The 25,853-nt window shown below is 41.5% G+C and overlaps 1 protein-coding gene across 3 annotated transcripts in view; it reads left to right on the top strand.

The window, feature by feature from the left end:
- The window catches only part of LOC121962831 (vang-like protein 1), a 66,552-nt gene that overhangs the window by 24,100 nt on the left and 16,599 nt on the right, over positions 1-25,853 (top strand). For 2 of the 3 annotated variants that reach the window (XM_042513142.2, XM_042513141.2), the window contains exons 3-4: positions 3,618-3,744; positions 25,004-25,435. In XM_042513142.2, coding sequence (XP_042369076.1) covers positions 3,618-3,744; positions 25,004-25,435 — 559 coding nt within the window. Of the gene's footprint in view, positions 1-3,617; positions 3,745-12,163; positions 12,668-25,003; positions 25,436-25,853 lie in introns of those variants that run through there. The other variant, XM_088074854.1, reaches the window with a different exon arrangement.

The raw sequence follows: 25,853 nt of genomic DNA, 5'->3' as shown, positions 1-25,853 counted from the left end.
AACTTGATTATATCATTACTTTGTTTAACTTAACTGTAACAGTGGTTTATTTTGCAGAGAAGTTTTCAAAATACCCAGATATATATTGTATATTGGGATTTAGCCTTAAAATACTGCATTATTCTTTATAGGCTGTATCGCCTAGCCCTGCGTGAAAGGTGTTGTGTAGAGTGAGGACCTGTCTGTGCAGTGCCCCTCAGCTCCACTGAGCACTGTAGCATCTTTCAGCTCAATGTTTTGGTTTTAGGGCCTGCAGCTTTAATGTTTTGCTTTAGTCTCACGGCTCTCATCAGTGGCATCTCCTGCTGCAGTTGGCATCCGCTTATTTTTTTTTTTTTTAAGTCAAAAAAGCTTGAAAACATTAATGTTCAGCAGAAACGGTTCGCAACTAGCTGGTTAAGCTCGCTGACTAAAGAGCCTGATACGTCCTGCAGGAGTTGGTGGAAACCAGACCAGAGCTAAAAATAGAGTGACTTACATTTTCAGGTGGCCAGAAACACCAACTCATTGCTAATGTTCAGGATTGTATAGATTTATAAGTGTCCCAAAGTTAAGTAAATGCAGCTTTGAACAGAAAAGTAACACCATTGTGTTCCTGTGTGTCTTAATGGAGAGAGAACAACGAAAATGAGATCTGTTACACTTCTGTTCTTTCGTTGCTCATTCAAAACAAGTGATGAAAAAACAAGCATAGAGTGAGCAGGAAACTTGATTTGCATTTAGCAAACAGAATCTACAAATGTCCTTTGTCTTCTTCAGGCGCGTAGCTGAAAAAGAGCCGCAGTACGTCTCTTTTATTCCCCTGATGTCCAATATGTTTGTCCGGTAATCTCTTTGCAGCATCGTCAGTATGTAATATCTATATGAGATCTGACAGCCGTGGCTCTGGTGACGGTCTGTCTCTCGTTCAGTCTGAGCGCTCCGACAACTCAGACACACACAACACTTGGGAAATACAACCGCATTTTGATGTGTGCGTTCGGCTAAATCTATGAAATACTGTATGTGCTGCGTCCAAGATGTCAGCAGCCGGAGGGGGAGGGAGACAGATGAGGGATTAACTGAGGCTGCTGAGCCTTTCTGTGGTAATGGAGCTGCAGAGCGGGCACCGTGCCATGTGGTGATGGTGATGCTGGGCGGAGGATGTGGATACGGGCCGCTCATGTGCAATGCAGGATTAGAGCTGTAAGTGCAGGGGGTCAGTGTGGCTAATGGAGCTCATATGTTGGGGACAGAGGGGCCTGTAGTGAGAGCGATGCAGAGATGCAGGGTGGAAGGATGTAGAGGGAGGGGACTATGAGGGGCAGAGTTCACGCTGGTTCAGTCATCGGAAATTAGACGGAGACTGAAACAGAGTGCACTTTAATTTCTCCATCTTGTATTGCCATATGTTACTCCTTGTATTTTGTAATTTTTATTTATTTGTGGGAGTTTTTTTCCTGGCACACAGAGAATTGAAATTGTGATAGAGCGAAAAATTCTGAGATTATGAAATAGCAGGCAAAGGTTAACATGAAATGGGAGCAGAGATATTTTTCTACAGTTTCAAAATGATGATAACCCTGAAACGATTTGAACCTGCACTGTAACTAATGTTCTTTTTTTATCATTATACATAGATTATTTGTTAGTTTGATTTACCAATGGCTGACACATCTTTTTGTATATTTTTCTTTTAAAAAAGAAATGTCACCAATACATGTGTCATGTAATGATTAAGATACATGAATTGTGTCTTTAAAAATACACGAAATGTGTCTTCTCCACCTTCACACAGCGAGCTGCTCTGGTCTTATTTGACTCAAAAAGAAGCCAGCTGCTGTCACATTGTCCCTGCTCTACTTAAATGTGCACTATGTCCATATATGTAATTCTGTGAGTCTCTGCTTATCTCTGAGACTTATTTGTTGTCCACTAAGCTCTTTGGCTGTAAAATAGGACAAGGCAGAAGCAAGGGAAGAGTCAAAGGCCAGGGCCTTGACGTCATCTGGGTTACACTGGGTTCTTTATTTATAAGATTTTATGGATACCGGTGCCATTATCGGTTCTACTTGTCGCTCCAGTTCTTTCTTGATTCCGTTATTGATCCCCTATCGTTTGCCTCCAGGATGGCTATTTCTGTGTCCAGATGCATTATGTTTTTGGGACATCTGTCCGTCTGTTTATCCATCCATTTGTCTGTCACACTCTCATGAGCATTATAACTGAAGGAAACCTTGAGGCAGTTTTTTATTAAATTTGGTTCAAGCATTAAAGCAATGGACTGATTTGATTTTGGTGGTCAAAGGTCACGGCCACTATGACCTTACAGCCGTCTTATTCTCTTGAACACGATACCTAATGAACACCTTGAGGGAATTAAAATCTGGCACAAACACCCACTCAGACGCAGTAATGAACGAACATCGCGGTCGAGGGTCAAAAGTTAAAGTCACATTGAACACAGAACACATGAAATTACCGACAAAGCATGACAAAATTTCACACAAATGTCTAATGGGATAAAATAATGAAGGGATGATATTTTATATCCAAAAGGTCAAAGGTCAACTTTACTGTAAATGAACTTTTACGTGGAACAAGAGTTAGACTACACAAGTTTTCATTGTCACGCTTCTGTTTTATTATCTGCAGGTCTGAACACAACAGCGTAGAAAAAAGGGCATTCAGCATGGCACTAATGTTAAAACAACATGGCATATTTATCCTCCACAACAGACGTGCTGATGGTTGGAAGGCAGTGGCATGTGTGCGTAAAGTGTCAAATACGTGGCATTCCTGGAATTTAAATCCATGTTGCGTAGAAAATTGTTTCCATATTTTGTTGGTGTTTCCACTCTTAGTTGAAAATATAATTTCACAGACATTACAAGCTGCATTGTTGTAGTTTTTCCTTGTACAATGAAGCCATGCTTTGGAGCATTTCTATATATCTGCCGTGACTATATGACTATATCATGACTCCTTCGGGAGCTTCATGTCTTCGTTTTGCAATGGGCAACTTTCAGAAAACACGCCAGCATCGACAGAAGGAATTAATATGCTCGGATGAAATATTATTTGTTCTCAACTGTTAAACGGTTCTCGATTTCCATCCGAAGTGAAAAACTGATGAAATACACTCATATTTGGTTCCTAAAGGGTTACTCACCCACGATATATATAGATGTTAAAAAAGTTCAGTCAAATTCAAACAGCAGAGATCTTATAACAGCAAAAATCTTATAGCACTCACGATCTGTCATTATTTTTTAACTTTGTAAAAACCCCTGAAAGCCAACAGTTTAGAGCCGAAACAATAAGTCGATTGACAAACAATTAATGTGCAACAGCTTTTATAATCATTTTAGTCACTGTCAATACAAAAATGCTCAAAAATTCTCAGTTTTAAGCTTTTTAAATATGAATATTGGCTGTAATTTCTGTTTTCGTAAATAATAAAATAAATATCTTTGGGTTTTTCACTATTCATTAGACACAATAAGACATTTGAAGAAGCACATTGAACTCTGGAGAATCGTGATGGGCTCCTTGTGATCAGAAAAGTGAACTTATAAAGCTATATATTTGGTTCGTATTCCACTAACCATGATTTGTGCTTTATCTTTGTCTTATAGGGAGCGAAGCCGGGACCGCCACAAGTCCCGCAGTAAAGACAGCCGCTCAGAAAAGTCTGTAACAATTAACACACCGCCCGCAGAGCCGCTGCTGGGGGACTCGGCTGTTCGGGGTGAGCAGGTCCAGGTAGGGCAGAGCGCCGCACCACTGCACCATCACTGATCCACTGTCCTGTATCTAAGCTGCCCCAGAAGCCTCTTTTACATGATTTTACATCAACAGTCACCTCACGGTTTCTGAACATTTACCTTCATTTACCACTATTGAACAATGATGCTAAAAGCTGCTTCTGGATGCCTCCATGACAAGATATCTGTACTAGTCGGATTTATAAGGGATTTGGAGTACAGGAGATTTATCAGTCACTAGTCAAAATGAGTTGGAATGATAATTGTGTTTATCAGCTTCGGCTGGGACAGGCCATCTGCTATTTGAGGGCAAAAGCCAAAAGGACTAGTCCACTTTTGGCGAGGTCGGGGCTGTCACTTTCAGGAAATCTGTCGCAGATAAATATCTGCAGAAGCACATGGACGCAGCAGGTTGCTTTTCTGATCATTAAAACTTTGTTTTCTAGATGTTTTGTTGTATTTTACTGGAGGGAGAGCGTGTAGTGATGATACGGTCCAGTGTAAGGTGGGGATATTGCTTCGGCGACCCCTGCCAAAATGGACCAGACTGAGCCAAAACAGCAGCTTAGCTGCTTTTGACTGTCAGTCAAAATTCAACCTCTCCCCTCAGGAATCATGCTCACTTTGAAGTCAGTGACGGCAATTTCAAAATATGGATTATGTGATGGATTATTTGATAAAAGAGAAATATCAGGTAGGAAACTGCTTATCGAGTAACCTTTTCGTTTTGTGCATACGCTAAATAAGAACTCCAAGACCTGCTGAACATGTCATGTAAAGGCTGCACCATCAGTATGTGTTTGTTTGGCTGTTGGTTTGTACCTGTCGTTCTTTCCAAATCGACAGTCGGCTGACTCACTTTGATTTCATATCGCAGGCAGCCGTGTGATTATGTTCCTTGGAATCAGATTAAAGGCGATCAGATAGCACTTGTGTTAGCTGGGCAGGTTGGCATGTTAAGGCGTGAAATCCCTGTGAACACCCGAGGGATACAAGACTTCTTGGTCCAAGACAATCACGGCGAATTAAAATGAGTGATGGCCAAATTAGTTACCTCAAGTTTTGTACAGCATTGTTGAACAATTTACCTTTATGACCCTTAAGAAAGAGAAATTCAAAGTACTAGTATTAGTGTCTTTCCAAATTTTGACCTATAGCCAAAGTGGACAATTTTCAAACAGTTAAATAGAAAATTAATTTAAATGAATAAATCATACATAACCAAACAAAAGTCCTGTGTGTATAAATCCTGCAGTGTGAAATGTTTTCAGCTCATAAATTCGGGTTAGTTACGTTGATCAGTTAAAACAGTGCGTATTAGTGCTTTATCCTTGAAGTTTGATATGTTATTAGTGCATGAAAGAGCCTTCGGTACGGTTGCAGTTAGCCGCAGGGACGTTCCTCCGAGTGCTACTTGTTCCAGGGGATGAGTCAAATTGCTGCTGTTTTAGACTGTAAGCACTTATTTGATGGTGATGTTACGGGTAATAAACATAGTTTGTGGTTTTTCCCTTGTTTGTGGGCACACTTTACAGCAGTCTTAACAATATGCATCAGCAGTCTGTTTCCTATTGGATTTAAAGCAGCCCGGCCCTCTGATCCACAACCAGAAAGGACTTTAAAGGAGCACTTCACCCACAACATGATCACTGGTAAATCAACAGCAGTTTTTACACAGAGATTGTGCTACAAAGCTGTTATAAAGCCTCTTCTTTATCCGTCTTTTGCAAATTTAGACAGAACCAAACGACAGCGGCATCATTCAGCTCCAGTGTGTGATGACACACTGTGTCCCCGCATCCCGCGATCAGAAGAGGCACGACATGTAACACAGGAGCGTTGGCCTTCTAGTGTGGCTCACAACATATTTGTCGGCAGTACTTTCTAAACAATAACAAAGACATAACGTGTCAAGAGCAATCATTTAGCCTCTCTGTGACATGGCAGCTGATCTTGTCCTCTGCAAAACTAGTTGCCGAACTCACACAACTCGTCATCCAGTCATATGCTCAGCGCTTCTCAATCACGTACATTTTCACTAACAAAAACCTTCGTTTTGGAGTCTGGCTTTGAAAGAGATCATTGCTAAGTCTCACTCTCAGTTCAGTTTCGAACAGTAAGGTTTGAGTGAACATGCACAAGCTGTCGATCGACCGCCTGTCATGTCAGAGAGTGAAATGTGTTCAGATCTTCTTCCAGAGTGCTTTGAAAGCGGCAATTTCAACACTTGCTGGCGAGAGTCAAACGCACTTAATGAAAGATGAGATTTGAGCACACAGACAGCCTTTGCTTACCCAAGACTGACCCGCTCTCTCAGCCAAACAACTGTCTGGCACAGGGGCCTCCGTCAAGTGCTCGGCTTAACCGGCTGAAGGGAAAAGATGACAAACACAAACACACCCAGACGCTCCGACGTTCACCATCATTTACTGACCTACTTGGCGCTCACTTTCCCTTGTGGCAAGACTCGTTAGCAGTGCCCGTGTGCGTGTGACTGTTTTTTTTGTGTGTCTAATTTTAACACATGACAGGATTTGCCACAGAGCACAGCCATCCTTAGTATTTCGCTCTTCATGTCTTATTCATGCCGTGGCCTGCAGTGGTGCCGCTGACAGGGCGGGGAGCGTTTGGCTTTAGTTTGAGTAATCAGGGCTACCAATTCTACTGAGAGAGAGGCTCAGCACAAATCCCTGTGCGTCTGCGCGCTTGTGCGCTCTCGTCTCACATACGCTCCTGTGTGTGAGTGTTTTGCGTCTGCTTGCGTCAAGTCTCGTCTCAGAGTCTAACTGTGCAGCGCCGCGCTCATTACTCCACTGCCGGGACTTAATCAGAGCGTCGGCTGACGGAGCAGCTCATCGCTCCGGGCAGGGATGTCCTCACTATCCAGCACGAAAGTTTCTCATGGCTGTGATGCGTCTGTGATGCCTCGCCACAGGAATTATAAAAGAAGAGCGGTCGCTTTACTCGGAAATGTGTCGGAAAACACGAATAGAGATTCGAGATTAACACCAAACCAGACAGGGAATGTTTTAGAGCCTGCCGTCGAGATATTGTTTATGTGTAAATTATTCACTTTGCAGCAAGCATTCACACAATGCAGAGGACATAGCAAAGCAGCTGTGGGAGTATTTTGACATTTATTTGCACTATTACCTCGTGTGTGTGTATGCTACACAAGGCTGGAGCCAACAGATGATATAACTAGTGACTACATACAGTAGCTGAGGTGTAGACTCGGGTCACGTGTCAGTGTCACTGTTCTGGATTTTGTTGTACATGATTACATCTGCACATTGCTTGCATATGTGAGATTCTGCACATCACAGTCCACTGAGATTTGATAAACTGTAAAGCTCTCGCGCATCACTGCACATTTTATTCCACAGCTGGATGGCCATCTTAGGCCTTTCAGAGGCTCAGACGCTGGTATTTGTTTATTTACAAGTCTTACTGGGTAAACTACCTTTATACATTTGCAATTTTATCCAACGTAGATCTGACCGGAGCTACAGGCTGCAAATCTGGTCTTGCTTCTTGGAAAGAAAGCTTTTATCTGCTGTGCTCCCCTCACTTGATATATACGCTTTAAGTACAAGAACTGGTCTCTGCCTGTTTTCGCTCCCTCGACTCATTTAGATCACGCAATAAGTCTGCGTCGTCGTTAAACTAAGGCCTCCATCGTCAGCCTGTTCTTTAGTGAGGCCTTACTGTTCATTGTAAACTGACGAAAGTGTATCTTCACTTTGGTATACATTTCCATCACAAATTTAGTCTTAAATTTAATGTGAAGTGGTATCAAAAAGGCCTGAAAAAGTCTCAAATTTAACCTCTTTTTACCCAAAAATGTTGAACTTCTAGCTCCAGTAAAACTGCAAAGCCTTACCAATAAAATCCACCAATTTAAAAGGGAATATTGCTTATTTCTGTGCCTTGTGAAGACCAGTTGTTCATGTTTTTTTTTGCATCTGCCTTGAGATTTCAGTGCTGCTTGTAAATCCACCTCTAAGATAGCTTGATATGTTTGAACAGAGCCCCTCCAGCAGGTTGCTCCAATTTCAGGAGGCAGGCCAAAGCTCCAGGCTGTATGCTAATGTGTGAGTGTGAAAAATACACTTCAGGTGCTCGTTCAGCAGTAAAATCTTACGGTGGAAACAAAATATACGAGCAGATGTTTGCGCAGAGTCTGCCTCTGCTGTGTTTTGCCGGCTGGCCGTTTGTAAAGGACAGTGGAGGTGAGCAAAGCCTGGACTGAGCTATCAAAGGTCTGTAGGCGAGCTGACAGTAAATTATGAGTGATTGGGGGAGTTTATCCTGCTGTTGTTGTAGGAAACTGGATATCAGAGTGGACAGTGAGAGGTGGATTGGAGTAGCTCAGGTCAGTGTAGCATGGCAGCTTTGCAGCTTAAGAGTGTGATGTGGAGGGGCATTGTATGAGGCGTCAAACAGGAGAAATGTGATATGTTTAAACCATAAAGCATTCTTTGAGAATTAGCGCCTTCCTATCCCAACAAGAAGGGAGAACGAAAATGGAGCTGGGTTTATTTATAGATGTTTTTGTGGGGTTTAGAGAAGGAAGCGTTTTGCCCCCGCATGTGTTCGCCAGTTCTTGTGTTCATTTACAGGTGCTTTCTGAAGAAGCAGGGAGAAGTCAGGTAATATAGGACACTTTTTGATAGATTATTCAGAAAACCGTCTATAATCCTGCAGATTATCTTAACTGTTACTTTTATAACGTGTTGTGATTTTCGGATAAATTTCTATAAAGAAATGAATAACACGTCCAGAACTCCAACCCCAACTTACAATCATTTTTGTTTTTACATCTTTATCTTTTTAGCCGCAGTTCCTTTATTTCTAACCTGAGAAAACCAACATGCAACATGGCTTTTCCTGCAAGTTTTGGGGCCAGTGGATTTTTTTTTTTTTTTTTGGATCTTTTTGCTCCGCCATAGTAGTTATTTCACTTCTGTAGAAATAATTGTTTCACGTAAAGCACATTCGAAACACACTTAAACCTGACTTGCATTAGTGACGTGTGATTTCACAATCTCTGCTTACCCCCAAATTTAAGTTATTTAATGGTTTAAATGTCCTCACAGAGTTCTTGGTATCTTTTTCTTCTTGTATCTGTCAGCCCGTACCCCAAATACTAAGGAATAAGAGAAAACCAGTTGTGCTTTGACAGCAGCGTTTGCTAACTTAAACAAAAAACTGAACTAGTTAGTTCTTTGAAGTTGCACTTCTCTTCTTCCCCATCCTCCCTCGACTCCCCTAACTCGCATCCCTCCACCTCCCTCTGTTTCACCTTCCTCTCGTCCTCCCTGCAGCTCAATTCATTCAGCCCAATTAAACTCAGCTGTGTTGTGATCTCAGCTGTTCACTGACTCGATCCGGACCTCGGTATGCTGAAGCGGCCCCACTCATGGCATTCTCTCGCAGATCGCGGTGCAGGTAGCTCCGTGGGGCGCTCAGGCAGCCATGTCGGACTCTTGGAGGAGGCAGAGCACTTGCGGTCATGTTTGGCATCTCTTTCCTGCGGTGAGTTCTTCCTGGCTCAGTCAGAGAGAATCCCGCTGAGTTTCATGGTTATCCCGGTGCTTTGTGTGTGTGTGTGTGTGTGTGTGTGTGTGTCTGTGCTTGTCGTAAGCTGCGTGCCGCGGCCAGGCTGCAAGCTCTGTGTGTGGGCAAAGCCGGAGAGAGACAGAGGGAGAAATTCTTAACATTTTTCACTGTAGATTTGGAGGTGAAGGTGTTTTTTTTCTAGTGGGTGGGTTGATTTTTTTATGCCTTAATTTGTGAGTGAACAGTGGATAGATGACATGCAACAAAATGACTAGATTACGGGACGTTGGAGGTCATGGTTGTTGCTTTAACGCCTCAGCCAACACGGCGCCCATCGGAGAAGTTTAATACCACTGTGAGAACTTTGTGGCTAAAGACTTGAGGTACGGTCAGCACAACAGGTGGTTTTGCTTTGGTAATTTAGAGCTTTTTTTTAATTTAAAGCTGTGGTATAATCATACCCTAGGTTACATGACATTGAAATTCGAAAAGATCACTTGTTATTGTCACAAAACAGCACAGCAAAATGTATTTTAATGTCTTCATGCACTGTGAACTCTGGCAAGTTGGGTTTATCACAGAAACTGACTGCATGAGAAATATAACTATTAGTCTTAATTTATGTTGAACATGTTAAGAAAACAGACCTCGCAGATCTCCTCACTTCATCATTGGCAAAATCCTCTTATTCATGATCACGTTAACTCAGACGACGCTGGTTTATTGAAGTTGCCATCACTTTAGAAGAACAAGGTAATTCCACTTGTCATTTTTAAGTTGCAAAAACTTCACAAAATTAAGTAAATGCAGCTACATTTGAGAAAACTTAACATTCAGATATAAAGTAAACATAAATTAAGATTAAGTCTTTCCCCACCAGTCTTATTATTAAGTTGCCAGCCAGTGCCAGCATTTTTGGTCACGTTTACTAATCTTTCAAGACCCCCAGAATATTTTGTGTTTTGAATATATAAACAATGAAAACATCAAAATAAAGAACATCTTCTGTTTTCATACACACACAAAAAAATTCTACCTTCTTCCCTTTTTTTTTTACACGCCTGAATTTGAGCATTTAAAAAAAGATAATCTGACAAAGTGGAGAAAATTGCATTTTTTTTCACTGTAGCTCCCCCAGACAAGGTGACAGGTAAACCCTGTCCCATAACTGTCTGCAAACGTTTTCTCTCTGTTAGATACTCCTACGGAGAAGGGTTAAATAATATCGAATAATTAAGAATCAATCCGACCCGCCTTCCTCCTCCCAGCAAAACACCTAACACCATAAACAAAACACAGTATGACACTCTTTATTTACATTATTTACTGCAGTTGGGGCACTTCATTTCAGCATAGTGAGAGTCTTGCGTTTTGCCTTTTTCCGCCCCGCTCAGAGGAGATAAAGACAGCAGTGCTGAGTTTGCTACAGCCTCACTCACCACTCGCCACTGCAAGTACTCAAACTCTGTCAGCAAAATGCCATCATGGCTTATTATTAATGAAGCGTAATCCATCTAAAAGATGTGAGGATGACAAAAATAAACACTCAAGAGCACAGTTTATTCAGGTAACTCAGACACAGGCTGCACTGGAGAATAGACTACTCCCTTAAGGGGACAGACACTCCCCCGAAGAAAATGGTCAATGCTTCGCAGAGCTTTTCATTTATTCACATCATCGAGCACAAGCTATATATTGGATTGATTTTAATAACTTTACAGAAGCCGACTTAAAGTCTGCACTGTATTATCTGGAAAAGTAGAAGTGTTGGACCGGGACTAGATATCGGCGGATACTCAACATTAAATGACTCGGACTGAATAAGGGTGCAAAAAATTTGAACAGGACATCCCTACAAATAATCTACAATGGTTTTCTCCATTTTGCACTCTCTGGGTTTCTGTCCCCTCAGTAGTCAGCACTGCCAAGGTGCCTTGCTTTGGTCAACACTGTGGATATTTTTTGCATTGGGCTTAATTCATTTTACAAAAAAAGGTTTTTTTTTAAATTCTGTTCTTACAGGACTGGTGGGTTTTTTTCTTCTCATTGTCAGCAAATGCCACGAAAAGACCAAGAATAGTTCATCTCCCATTATTTTAAAATGTTTAATCTCTAAATATTAAAACAAATAGTCACAAATACTCTCACTTTAAAAAAAAACAAAATCATTCTCACTTTTAGCAAGAGTTACTCAAACAGGACGAAATATTGCATTTCGTTAGGGACTATTTTCAGCTGTGGATTTGTACACGTTTGTTGTTCTAGTGAGTATTTGTGGCAGCAGGACAGAACACACACACACACACACACACACACACACACACACACACACACACACACACACAATACTTGACTTCAGATTCATTCACTGTTGTTTTTGGTTCTTGGGATTTATTGATGATAGGAAAAATATAGAACAACAGTGCACCAACCCTTTAAAGACACGCTGTCAGGTTGTAGATCAGATGCTTGGATGAACAGGTTTTGACTTACCTTCCTCACACACACACACATGAACACACACACGCAGCCTTCAGTGGCAGCGCGGTGACACCACAGTGCTCACTGGGTCAGAAGCAATGGACTGAGAGTGGCACTGAGGCAAGAGACGAGCACAGAATGAGAGAGGATGCCTGGAGGGAAGGAAGGATAAAAGGGAGGGAGGAGGAGGAGGAGGAGGAGGAGGAAGAAACACATCTTCTGGTTTGAGTGTAGCGATGGCACCTAATTTGTGTTGTTTACTCTCCTGTCTGGACTAAGATGTTTATTTAGTGTACTCCTCCACTCCCCTTTCCCCCTGTTCTCTCCTTACCCTCCATCCATCCATCCTTTTATTCCCCCCTCCATCCCTGCTGCTCTCAGGACGTCCCATGTGATCACACCCCCCCCAACTCATCTTCCTCTCTCCTGCTCTTCAGTCTCTCTCGCTTTCTGCTTTTCTCCATAAAGCCCCTTACATTATGTGGCAAGTGAGCGCCCAGTCCCATACAATATCTCCTGAGGCATGATGGGAGAGATTTCTATATAAAGACGGATAAAGCAGGGCTGGACTGCAGATCAGGAGAAGGGTTAAACACACACACATACACACACACACACACACACTCTCTGGATCGGGGGGAAGGACAGCAGCATGCAGAGACGATGTTTGAGCGAGCTGGACTGAGCTAAAGTTTGGTGAGGATTTTGGGATGCAATCGCCAACGGTGATGGAGGCGGGGGATGAGGTGCTGCAGGTGCTTGAGGTTTTGGAGAATATAGAGGAGATAAAGGAAGTGATTGTTACCACCATAGAAGAAGACACTATTAATAACTCACCTCCAGTGGCCAGCTCTGGAACAGAGACGAAACCAAGTCAGGTAAGACAGACATGTGTCCTGATGTCTCAGTCTTACTGTCCATAAACAGCAGAGGATGCCAGTTTTAGTGCTCACTGTTGCTGTTTATCCAGTTCTTATAGGAATGGGTTTTGTGACCCAGGATGCAGGCCTGCTCAGGCATAATTGCTGCTTTATTTGGATATAGCTGTGCGCTAAAACATATGTGTGTATATGTTGGAGCATGTGAGTTTTCAAAGAGCAAAGTTGTCAAAATATCGATTTACCGATGGATGGATGGATGGATGGATGGATTCTGAATATTTGAAGTGGTTTCAGTACTAATATACAAGAAGAGACAAGTCCATGTCATGTAGCCTAATCCAAGCCCTCAATGCCAGTTTCCCCCGGTATTGAAAATTATGTTGAGTCTCGATTTTCTTTAAGGTATTGTATCAAAGTGAGAGATTGCAGTGTTGTGTTAACATTACTGTGGTCTGTGCTCAAACATTAAATTATAACAGCACCATAGGCTGCCTCCACTGTGAAAAGAAGACATTAGTGTTTTTGTCACTTCAGAAATACACATCTGATTCTGAAATATAATATTCTTCTTTCTTTTTAATTGCCATGGCAGTAATGTTTTTTTTTGGATTGCAGGTGCTTTTTAATTAGTCTTGGCAACGGCCTGCATTTATCAACCTGCTAAAAAGAGACAAATTCCTCTAGAGAAAGATTAAAGTATTTTTTCTCTTTATTCCCAAACATAAGTATGAAAGCTATTTATTACATTTCTTACAAATTAAATTCTTAGAGATTGCCGGTGGTGTCTGATCCTGAATGAATGCAGTGCAAACTCCTCCTGAGACATATTTTGGTGTGATTGTAAATGATATAATTGGTCAAGATGTTGACTTTGTTACCTAAGCAATATATGTAGGTCATTATAGGGTACTTGAATATTTTAATTTCTATGGAATAGCACAAACAACAGGAATAAAACTGGCATTGACTTAGTCCCTTTCCATATATCTTCATTGACTGTACTTGTCATGATGATACTAACACGTGACACAAACTACCAGCAGCTGAATTTCTTCCTGCTCCACTTTCCTTTTCTTTGTAATGTTAGCCCTCTTTATTAATTCCAATGTATATATTATAAGGCAGGTTATATGAGGGCTGCCCCTTTATAGATGGAGATTTGAATCAGCAGTTGGAGCTCGTTGACTGTTCGTATTGAACAGCAGAATCTGACGTTTTTGCAGAATAACATCGCTTTGGCTCTTTCTGCTCTGAGCACATGTGATTAATCAAGTGATCACTTAAGAGCTTCTCTTAAAATGTGCCAACACACTTCAGGTTCGTCACTTTTCTTAAGTGTAATTCTGCGAGTTAAGTTTGACAGCTACTGGCCCGGGTTTCTGCATCACTTCTCACTCTAACACTACGTAATTGTTACACAGCATTCTGGGTTTTGCTAAATTAGAAGGTCTGTCCTCCGCTCCTGGTTACCTGATGTTTATGGGAATAATCCATTTCAGCCATACTGCAATTTACCTCTTTATCAAGCACTGCTCAGCTGTCGGTCTCCCATTGTCTCAGCGTCTTTCCTCTATCCTGAGAATTATTCGAGGAAACTTTTTGAAGTGCTTCCCTTCCTTGTCCTGACAAGTTGTTGGCAGCCGCGCACGCTGTCCACAGTCTGAACAAAGGTGGATTTAAATGGCTGTGAAGAGCTCTTTGGGAATGCATGCTGCTATATTTTACACATCTCGCCTCCCAGGAGTGAGTAGAGTGCACTTGTTTGTGCACTGAGCGAGGGGCTTTGTCTGCAGCCCACTTATGGCGGAACAACAGAAAACAGGCTTTTAGTGGATATTTGATTTTCCGCGAGAGACAATAGCTGTTATTTATACCCTAGTGGAAAAAGAATGAAGAAAATACTCTGTTGAAAGCTTTGTAAATGCACCCAAGCTGACATAGCATGTCAGTGAACGGGGACTGTATGCTAAATATACCTGCACGCACATGTAAAAAGCCACATAGTGCTGTCTGAGTGGCTTTTTTTGCTATTATTTGTGTTTTTGAAACAATAATGAGGCTGCATGTCGGGATGTGCAGAGTATGCTGATTTAACCACAAAAAGACACCTCAGACCAGAATAAAATACTGTAAGCAATTGTGGTATTTTGGCCAAAACAGCTGCTCCTGTCATAAATTATCATCAAAAACACCCTAAAGGCCGTCTGAGCGGGGCCCATACCATTAGGAAATCCCTCCAATCCTGACGAGCAGACCCGTAACGCAATCCGATGCATCCGAACAAGTGCCTGTGTGCAGTTCAGATGTCGTGCTGATGTGTTTAAAGCTCAGCGGCTCCTGTATCATATTGCAGCAATTAGTTCCCAGCCCTCGCCAACGTTTCATCAAAGAAATACTTTGATGGCACATTCTACGTCTTATCTGACCGCTCTTGCCGGGCTTTTTTTTTGTGACTGCTCTGCTCAACTGTTTTTAATGATGCCGCGTCCTTTCCAGGGCGGTGTGACGGAGAGAGTGATTTCCTCAATAGTTTGCTGCACATGTTGGAAAGGACGCGTGCCTTCGCGCCTGATTGCTGCTTGTTTTAGACACGCTTTGATTTTCGTGCGGTGTTCATTTTGGTTCTGTGGGTGGCTGCAGTGCCAAAGTTAACAGTCAGTCATTTTGAAGATAGTGTCTCACTGCTTACTGCGCGTCCTTCACCGAGACGTGTAAAGGAATTGTTTGGCAGACGAGAAAGCTTGATAGCTACCATTCACACGTCTGTGCACTTAGTATGAAGTTAGAGCCGAGATATAGTTAAGGTAACTTAGCATGAAAATCTAAGAAATTAACTTAATTAAATTAAATCCGAATTAACACATACTTGTCAGGAGAAGTGTTAATTTTAGCTTTAGGGGTGCTCGCTGTGTCCCTCCGCTTTCAGTCCAGTGACTGTATAGAGTGCTGCAGGAATGAGTCAGAAAACCCAAAAATGAGTTAGTATATTTGGACCTCTGGTTCTCTCCTCTTGAAGTTAATGGGTTTGTTTGGGGTTTTTTTTATGGATTTTTGGTTAGATTCCAGGGGTAAGTGCTGTGGTTAACACAAGCTTAAGAGACTTTTATTTTTTGTTTTCCAATACAAAACATGCAAGTAAATACACTTGTGAATTTTGAAGCTTTGACTTAACAGGGCAATGTGAGACAACACGACTTCATCACGCCACACACAGCTTTTCAGCTTCTCTGTGGTGCTGACTTTACAGTGATGGGACCGTGGTGTAGTTCTTTCATAACCTAACTTTTGCATTTTTTCTTCTGGCGATTGCATTTACACTTTAAAAATCAGAAACGTGGTGTTTATATGTGCAGTGGGCCAGGTGTATGGTTGGGAAATAGTTACCGCAGCTCCACTTTCCGATCGCTACTGCGCAGACTCTGGCTCTAAATGACGCCCGTATTTTGGCTTTTGTACTGTGGGAGGAAATGGAGATGCGTTGTCCACTGTTGCATACAGTCTATGTTTCAGTCTAGGGCTGAAACGATTCCTCGAATAATTCGAATAACTCGATTACAAAAAATGATCGAGGAATTTTCTCTGCCTCGAGGAATCGTTTAATTTTGCCAGCTCAAAGCATGGTATTTCGCCCGGACTACTTTTAATGCGGCACAACGCGCTGACGTCACGCACGTAAAGGAATAAAAAAGAGGCGGCGGATATGTTTGGTTTTAACCACGGATGTACAGGTAACGACGAAGAAGGCGACGAAAGCGAAAGGCACAAAGAAAAGGCAGAAAATGTTAAAAGTGTGGGAGCATTTCAAGCTGGACACCGAGGCGAACACTGCTGCGTGTATTCACTGTAAGACAGCGCTTGCATACCACAACAGTACGTCTTCAATGCTGCAGCATCTCACGAAGGCCCCTGTTTACTCCGAGAGCGGAGGACCGTCACCCGAGACAAGGCAAAATGAAGTTAACGTAGCGCTAATTAATGAGATTAACGTTACTGTACCTTGCTAACATAACGTTAGCCCTGCGGAGGGCTAGGTTTCTATTAATTATGACTACTGTGGATGCGTGGCTAACGTGCCTTTCATACAGGCTTTATTTAATCTGTAAAAACACAGCGCTGCAGAGTGATGAGGGTGGAAAATAAAAACATAATAAAGCTAACTGGGTAGTTAAAAAAGGAAACCAATGGTTCATTGTTAGGTGAAATGTCTTATTGTCCCATGTATATTTATAATTGCTCTTTAACTAAACAAAAATATGTTTTATCCGATTACTCGATTAATCGATGGAATTTTCAGTAGAATACTCGATTACTAAAATATTCGATAGCTGCAGCCCTATTTCAGTCTTTATGCTCGTCCAAGCTAACAGTCTCTGGGCTCTACCATGAGAAAGGTGTTAATCTTCTCGTCGAACTATTGGCAAGAATTTGAATGAGTTTGATTCCCAAAATGTCAAATTATTCTGGTTAATCTCTGAGCCCACAACATCACCTGATGTGTGCATCATGAAAAATGAAACTATATGTCAGAGCTTCAGTGGTTACTATGTGGGAACTGTGATTGGTCAGCTTGGGTGGCCTGTGTTGCAGAAATGTGGTCGAGATGGTGTCCGAGACGGAAAATATTTTCATCTGTCTCCCAGTTTTTGACAACCAATTATAGCTACAGTAATTATCACAGTGTACTCTGCTGCACCAGATCTCTCTGTTCTCCTGCAACTCTTCTCTTTTCTTCTCTCCTACATGTCTGCTTTACTTTTCTCTTATCTCTCCTACATGGCCTCTCTTCTGTTCTCCTCTCCTCATTTCTTCTTGTGAGAACACGTCATATCAGATGTTTCCGTTATTCATCTGTTTAGTCTGCGCTGTAACGCCTCAGCTCCTCCCGGATCAGAGGAATTGCTTGTAAAACCTCGCCTGCCTTGTATAAATCACTGCAGATGTCGGACAAGAGTAGACGTGACAGGTGTTTAGTTAAGGTGCGTATATTCGTGACGCATACGTAGTAATGAGCGGAGGATTTCACGTGTGTGTGTGTGCGGTAATCCTCTGTGGCCCCTGAACTGTCACTGTCCTCACTTTCCCTCCCTCTCAGGATCAATCCCTCTCCTTTAATTGGCTGTCTTGTTATTGAGCATTTCTATCGCCCCCTTCCTCTTTGTTCCCTCTCTCCTCGCTGCTTCTCTGTGTTTCACCTGTTTTCGTGTGATGAATGGGACCGGGCCTCCCGCGAGGCTGCTGGTACTGAACCAGATCAGCTTGTGGTGGTTGGTTAATCCCGTGAGGAAATGTGGGTCACTGATGTCTATTTTTAGTCATGGAAGCTGAGGGAAAGCCCAGGTAGAGTAGTCAGGATCCAACAACAACAACAGTGTGCTGAATTTCATTCACACTGAGCCAGGACAGAGTAGAAAATGTGCTTATTAGTATTTACCAGCAGGGCCACAACGATAAGTAAAAAAAAAATCATCAAAATTAACGGGCAAGTATTCTGATAATTGCTTCATGATTTGTCATTTATAATATGCTGGAGAAATATATTTAGGCAATGTGAGTTTATTTGTCTCGCACCTCTAAACAAGGTGATGGTGATTCAAAGTGCTGTACCTGCCATGTAAAAGGTTATTTAAGGCATGATTTGACATTATGGGGTTCGCTCTGATACACACTGAGTTATATAAGCAGATTGATACCAGTCTCTCTCTATTAAGCATTAAGTGAGAGCCAGGACATAATTGGCTTTGCATAAAGACTGGAAACAGGGGCACACAGATAGCCTGGCATTTTAAAGGTAAAACAAAGAAAACAAATGCCTTCCAGCACCTCCGGAGCTCACTAATCAACATGTTGTATCCATTTTTTTTTTTTTATCTGTACAAAAACTGAAGTGTAAAAGTAACAAGTTAGGGTTTTATCTGGGCGCATGTATTTTTTGACCGGGTGTAGTGACTTTTTGAAGGCTCCACTGGCTGCCTGAAACAAGATATAATGTGTTAGCTACTAAAATTTAGAGACACATGCAGAAATATGAAGGTGTTCGAAGCCCGAAATATTTCAGTGATTTGGTGAAATGGTTGCACAGGGTGTCTGCAGGTCCTTGAAATGTCTTAAAATGTCTTAAATTCACTTTTATAAAAATGAGGTCTTAAAAGTCATTAAATAGCATCACATTTGAATTTGTGCGGTCCTAAATGCCACACATTTGACCTATTTTCATTTACCCAGCTTTTAATTTGTTTTTGTCAAAATGAGTCAAGCTCTTCCTGAAGTCCACATTTCTGATGTTACAAATCTTGCCACTGAACCTAATACTGTCTTTTTATTTATTCATGGTCTTACCTTTTGGCAAAATGTAGATGAACCTGACTCACTCTAATAACCATGCTCTGCATAAAACATACCTCTGCACAGGACCAAATAAATACTTCTTACCTTTAAACATAACTGCGAAAAAGACGATTTGACCAGAAGTCAGTGTTTAATTTGGTAAAAAATGGTTTTAAAATGTCTTAAAAAGCATTAAATAGAAGAAGAAGAAGCCTCAGTGTCACTATAACGATGTCAGAATCAGCCCTTTAAGTTTATCTTAACACAGAGGAAGTTGGCGGTGAGAAGGGGCCTGCAGCAAGGCTCAGGCAACAATACTACTTGGTTAGACCCAAAAGGAGGCAAAACCCTCCCAAAGTCAGTGTGTCTTGCTCCTGTGTAGTAGAGATGGTGGAGCCATTGTCTCATAATCTGCCCATGAATCGACCAATTATTTGCTTGAAAACTTATTTTTTTATTTGATCTGTATAATGTCAGCAAAAATTGTCCATCACAAACTCCCAGCGCTCACTGTGACATTTTAAAATGTCTCGTTTTCAGTCCAAAATATTCAATTTACTATCAAAGATGACCAAGAAAACCACGAAATATGCACAATAGCGAAGCTGAAACCAGTAACTTTGATGCATATTGATGACTGTATTTCTACTATTAAACTAATCATCGCAGCTGTAGTTTCCACATCGCTCAGATTTACCCTGATGTGTTGTTTGTGAGTCCTTGCTGTGTACAAATGGTGATAGACTCGTTAAAAGAGTCCTTGAGCGGTGTGTGATTCAGAGGTATGAAGCAGCGGCGGAGCGATGAGTGTTGATGAGCGCAGGCATGAGGAGCTGTGACTCACGTCTCCCATGGGTGCTCTTGAAGTACACTGTGGCCAGAGACACACTCTTCCTTACAGCTAATGCCTATTGATTTCCTTTCTCTCTCACACACACACACACACACACACACACACACACTCTCTCGGAGCACGCTCGTCTTCACCAGCGAGACGGTGGTCAGACAGGATTAAGACTCCAGAGTCTGTCAACAGTCACTCCAGCCGACACCACAGGGATCAGCTGAGCCCTGTTACTCCTTCAGTAAACTACACTCATAAAAGTACAGTAGCAGTACAAAGTAGTATAAAGTACATTTACTCAAGTATTGTACAAATTTGAGGTACTTAACTTTACTTAAGTATTGTCTTTTCATGCCACGTTATACTTTTACTCCACTACATCTCAGAAGGAAATATTGTATTTTTTATTTACTTGAACGCTTAACGAACTCAACAGATTTTCACAAAATGTTTGCATTAAAAAAACACAAGAAGACTTGTTATAAATTTAAGTAACCATCAGTTTCTACATGTATAGCTAAAATGATTAGTCGATCGATCAGTTAGCCAGTTGACCAAATATTAATTGTCAAGTATTTTGCTCAACATTTAAGTCTTTTTTTTTTTTTTATTAGTAGTACAAGTAGTTTTAATATTATTATTATTATTTGTTCTACACTGAGTATAGATTTGAATAATTTTAGTTTATTATTATTATTATTATTAATATTATTTGTAGTAGTAGTAGTAGAATTAATAGAACAATAATAATAGTTGTAGTAGTTGTAGTAAATCTTTTTTTCTGCATTAGATATAGTTTTAAATAGATTTTTCTGCATTAGGTACTTTTAATATATTAAGTACATTTTCGTTATTGTACTCACGTTTACTTAAATAACATTTTCAATGCAGTGTTTTCCCGGCATGGTTTTAGTACTTTTACTTGAGTAAAGGAACTGCATGCTCCTCCACTGACTGCTCGTTACAGGACTTTCCTCTTCATGTTAACGAAGGCTCTCCGGTGCTGCTGTGTAACTGCTCCGGCATGCTCGCTGTCAGCCCTGATGATTTGTGAATCTCCATGTAACGGAGGCTTGTGGCTGGCCTTTTGTGGAGCACTTATCTCTGCTAATACAGAAAGAAAATAATGAGGTTTTGCTTACTTTTGTTCTCTCTGGGGGATAATTGCTGATGTGAGTAAAAGGCCTGTTGCGTAAGTCTCTGCGGAGAGGCTGAGGGCCTCTTCAGTCCGCCTCGCTCATTATTGATGAAGTGGCTTTCACTGTTCGGTTTCAAAAGCAATCTCCACTCCAATTGACTGGACTGAAATATGCATGAGTTATGTCTGTTTGTTTGTGTGCTGAATTATGTGATCAGATTTTTGTACCATCGCCTGTCAGATACAATCAGTCTCTCTCAGCTCTCCCCTTAAATACACAACGTTGATATTTGGAGTTGATCCAATGTTGCTATGGTGACAATACATCGATGTGGACCGGTATATTTATTTAATGATCAACAATCCAAGATTATCTATACATAGCAAAACATCAATACATGTTTTTAGGATATGCCTTTTTTTTAAAAAAATTCCCATGGCACGTCTGTGTCGCCATTTTTGTCGAATCACACCTCCTTCTTAAACAGGGCTAGTGCCAAGCAACAACTGCAAACAGCCGAGGTAAAGACTTGAGGATATTAACTGATATCGTGTCATATTGATCGCAGGCCCCTGATTTGAATTGACTTGAATCAAAGTTGTATGGGGACATACTTTGCAAGTATCAGCAAGTATCATATTTTGTCCAAAGACAAAATAAAATACTGTATCGTGATTAAACTTGTGATTTACACCCCTAGCTATCAGGCATATTATTTAATTTTTTAAAAAGATGATCCTGGACATCAGAGTCAAACGTCCTCTTGGACTCAAGAATGAAGTGATTATAATTTAAAGGTCAGAGGTTAAGGTCGTAAATCAGCATCATCTGTCGGTGAGAAGGGAAAATATTTCGTCAGATACTGAATTGGTGACACTTATTTGAGTGTTGTACAGATCTGTGCTGCCGGGGAGAAGGCGCGTGTTCGAGGTATTCAGGTTTTTACTGACATGGATGGAAACTGCAGGTGCGATGTGACTGGCTCGTGAGGCATACGGCAGGAGAACACATAGGAGAGCTGGGTTTTCGGGTTTAAATGTTCTGTTTGGCAAAGCATTGTTAAATTAACAGCGATTTGTTTTATGGACACGTGTTTCTCTGTTTACGCTGTTGCCTGCTACTCTGGACGCCGGATTGTTTTCGAGGCGACTCTGGATGACGTATTGTTCTGATGTATAGATTTAGATAGATTTATAGAAGCTTAATGTATGGAGTCCTGTCACTACAGAAAAGTAAATCAGTCAATAAAAAACAACTTTACATCAAACAAGCGAAGTCAAACTTCAGAGATTTATCTTCTGATTGAATTTTGATATCAGTTCAACTTCAGTCCTATTTTGTCCTTCTTTCTACTCTCTACTTTTACTTGCATGAATAAATAAGACGCAGACAGTCTGTCCCCTCCAGCACACCCAAATGTCAGGTCGCGTCCCCGCTGAGACGTCTCAACATCGTCGCTCTGACCTTCTGAACCCGAGTCATGCATTCCAACGTCTGCTTTCCAGCTCATGAGGTCGCTCGCTCGTGATGTTCGGCTCGTTCTGCAGCCGTGCGGACGGCGAGATGAGTATTTTGTAACGGCATTGTCGTGTCAGAGGTCAGGTGAAACTGAGACATTTTTTAAGGGCTGAGATTGTCCGTGAAAACCTACACCAACAAAACGGTTAACACGTCGTCTCCAATGAATCACGATGCTGCCGTTAATAGAAAAAGTTGCATCATGTTCAAGGCTCATCGTCTTGAGATTCTTGGAATATTTTTTTTAAATGCTTTTCACTTGGCTTTTATGTCTCACCAGCTTTAATAACGCCTTAAAAATGTGGGAAAAAAGTAGTGAAGCAAGCATGAATTTCTCTCATTTTCTTTCCATCCAGTCTGTGTGTATGCAGTATTGATTTTCTGTGTAGTAGTGAGAATTCTAAAATTAGTCTGTGAGTATAGCTTCGTTCCAGCTTCAAAGACAACCTGAGCACACTGCCCGGGTCCTCCCATTGTTCTGCTTCATCTCATCCTCTGCTGTTTTAACCCCTGAGGCCAGTGGGATATTCTCTATCCCAGTGCACCACCCTCCTCCTCCTCCTCCTCCTCCTCCACCTCCACCTCCCAACCCCCTCAGCCTAAAGTGATCAGAAAGCATCCCCTCTCTGCCAGTGTGCAGCTAATCGCTGATACCTTAAAATAGCATTCACATTGCATTTTGGTCGCAGCGATCTGGTTATTGAATGTTGTCGCTGATGGCAGCTGATTATCAGTCCTCGTGTCGCCGGCAGCACTCAGCCGCTCCCAGAGCCACGTTAGCAGCTTGTTATGACTGCTGTGTAAAGAGTTCTTATCTTTGTGTTGTAGCGGCTCTGCTGCGACACCGCTGACCTTCATTATCTGCGGATGCAGTCAGACCCAGACGTCAGCGTATAGCCCAGTTGGCAGCTCGCTCTGTTTACTTTTTCCACTTCCTATCTTCAAATCCTTTCGTTCTCACGTGCTTGGAAATAACATCCCATGCTTTTGTTGAGCTGTCGTCAAAAGCAAAATATAATGCAGCTTCACTAAAGGAGCCTCGGCTATGACAAAATGTTATCCAGTCTAAAGCAGCGCAGTGAGATACTAAACAGTAATCCAGAACGCTTCAGATGGAAGCTTTCTCTCCTAATATTTACAATCCTCTGATGCCGTCTCTCACATTTTCCCCTTGAGCATGGAGCTATATTGGGCCCAAACCCCACTCTACCATTGTAGTTTTGTTATTGTGCATTGTGCTGAAGTCAGTGGGTGCAACTCAATTCCCTAAAATCTTCCCTCCACAGAGATGTGAGAAAATCTGCAATTTGAGGAAACACCTCTTTATAAATAAAATAATGTGGACGATCATCAGTTTCTTATGTTTGTGCAAATCATTCAGCGGATCTCACGTGACGAACACATAATGAAATATTAGTGTGTGCGCATTTCCCATTAAAAAGTAATGTTTTACAAGAATCCAACATGCATTCAAAATGTATTCTGTATCCACTGTGTACTGTGCACAGATGAGTTGAGCTAGTTTGTAAACTGACTTTAATACTCAGACACAATAAATGCACGAGATTTTTTATTTTTAACTTTTTCTTATTTAATTATTAGTTATTTGCACCTATATTTATTGACATTTGTATGGAATATAATTATTTATAATCCAGGTTATGGTAAGAGGGTTTCACGGTTTGTAGAAAGAGATCGACAGCTTAAATAATTAAGAGAAATTAATTTAATATCTGAAGCATCGTGGTTGTGGAAAAAAGTAGAAAAAAACAAACAAAAAACAAGTTATCTTTTGTAAGATAATATCTTGTGCTAAAAAGTTACTTTATTGTTGGCGCAAGTTATTGTCTTGGACGCACAAGTTAGTTATCTTGTGGGCATAATTTATCTTTTGGGAACAGGTTGATTGTCTTGTGGGAACAATTGAATATCTTGTGCTTAAAAGATTTAAAAAAAAAATGCCTTTTGGAAATCCACGGGCTTGATAAAAGACTAACCCTGTGTAATTTGTTTATTCCTGAACAGACTCTCCTCCTCTTCCTGACTCTAATATTATCCATCATTCAGATTAAAAGGAGAAATGAACTTTTTCCCTTTTTTCAGATCTCTTATATTAATTTTCTCAGAAACAAACACTGAACAAATAAGGACACATTGTTTAGCAGACATGTTTACATATATGACAGAGCATATTTATTATGCATCTGGATGGAAAAAGTGAATAAATCATACACATTTTCTCACACATACAATGTGAAAACTGTATCTGACATGTATGTCCTACATGGCTGCATAAAATCGAAATATGACAAGTATAGAGTGAATGTAAAATAGAAGAGAGTAAAGGAAAAGGGACTGTATAATAGTAATAACGGGTCACACTGATGGCATAGACTGGATCAGTTTCCTTCCTGTGAGGATCCAGAGGTGAGGAATGATAAAATAAGGGAATTGGGATGTAACTGTCATACTTAACGCATTTTTGTTTCCTCCTCCTCACATTTCCAGGATGACAACTGGGGCGAGACCACCACGGCCGTCACTGGCACATCAGAGCACAGCCTCTCTCAAGAGGACATCGTCCGCATCACCAAGGACCTGGAGGACAGCGTGGGGCTGGACTGCCGCCGTTACTTCACGCTGACCCTGGCCGTGATCCTGGGTCTGCTGGTGTTCCTGACGCCGCTGGCCTTCCTGGTGCTTCCTCACCTCCTCTGGCCGGAGCGGCTGCAGAGCTGCGGCACGGCCTGCGAGGGCCTCTTCATCTCCGTGGCCTTCAAGCTGCTCATACTGCTGCTGGCCGTGTGGGCGCTCTTCTTCAGGCCGCCGCGGGCCGGCCTCCCGCGGGTCTTTGTATTCCGGGCGCTACTCGCCGTGCTGGTGCTGCTCTTTGTGGTCTCCTATTGGCTGTTTTACGGAGTCAGGATACTTGACTCACAGGTGAGTTAGAGATGTATAACATCTCGCACTGCTTATAAGCACATTTTGACTAAATATATACATGGAAATTCAAGTCCACACACACACACTCACAAACAGAATTAAATATTTCCAAAAGCAACTTCTCATATATTGCAGACACATTAATTTTAATGCCTTCAGGATTTCAAAACACAGATATTTGGTTTCTCTGTGTTTGCTGTGCGAGTCATAATTTAAAATCCCAGTTGGTCGCTCATTCAGAATGCATGCATGAAAACACAAAACACACACACACAGAAACAGGGGGTCTAGAAAGCTTGCAATCCTTTGGAATATGTCTGAATATTAATATGCTCTACATCTTGTCTAACATGTGTACGATCTCCTTTTTTTAATCCCTGCAGGAGTATTTGATGCTTTGCACATGTTGACTGCA

This window comes from Plectropomus leopardus, chromosome 24 (assembly GCF_026936395.1).
Source record: "Plectropomus leopardus strain MGB_pleo_1.0 chromosome 24, ASM2693639v1, whole genome shotgun sequence".
In the NCBI taxonomy this organism is placed as follows: Eukaryota; Metazoa; Chordata; class Actinopteri; order Perciformes; family Serranidae; genus Plectropomus; species Plectropomus leopardus.
The sequence above is the reverse complement of the archived record's forward strand: the minus strand, read 5'-3'. Positions and strand labels throughout refer to the sequence as shown.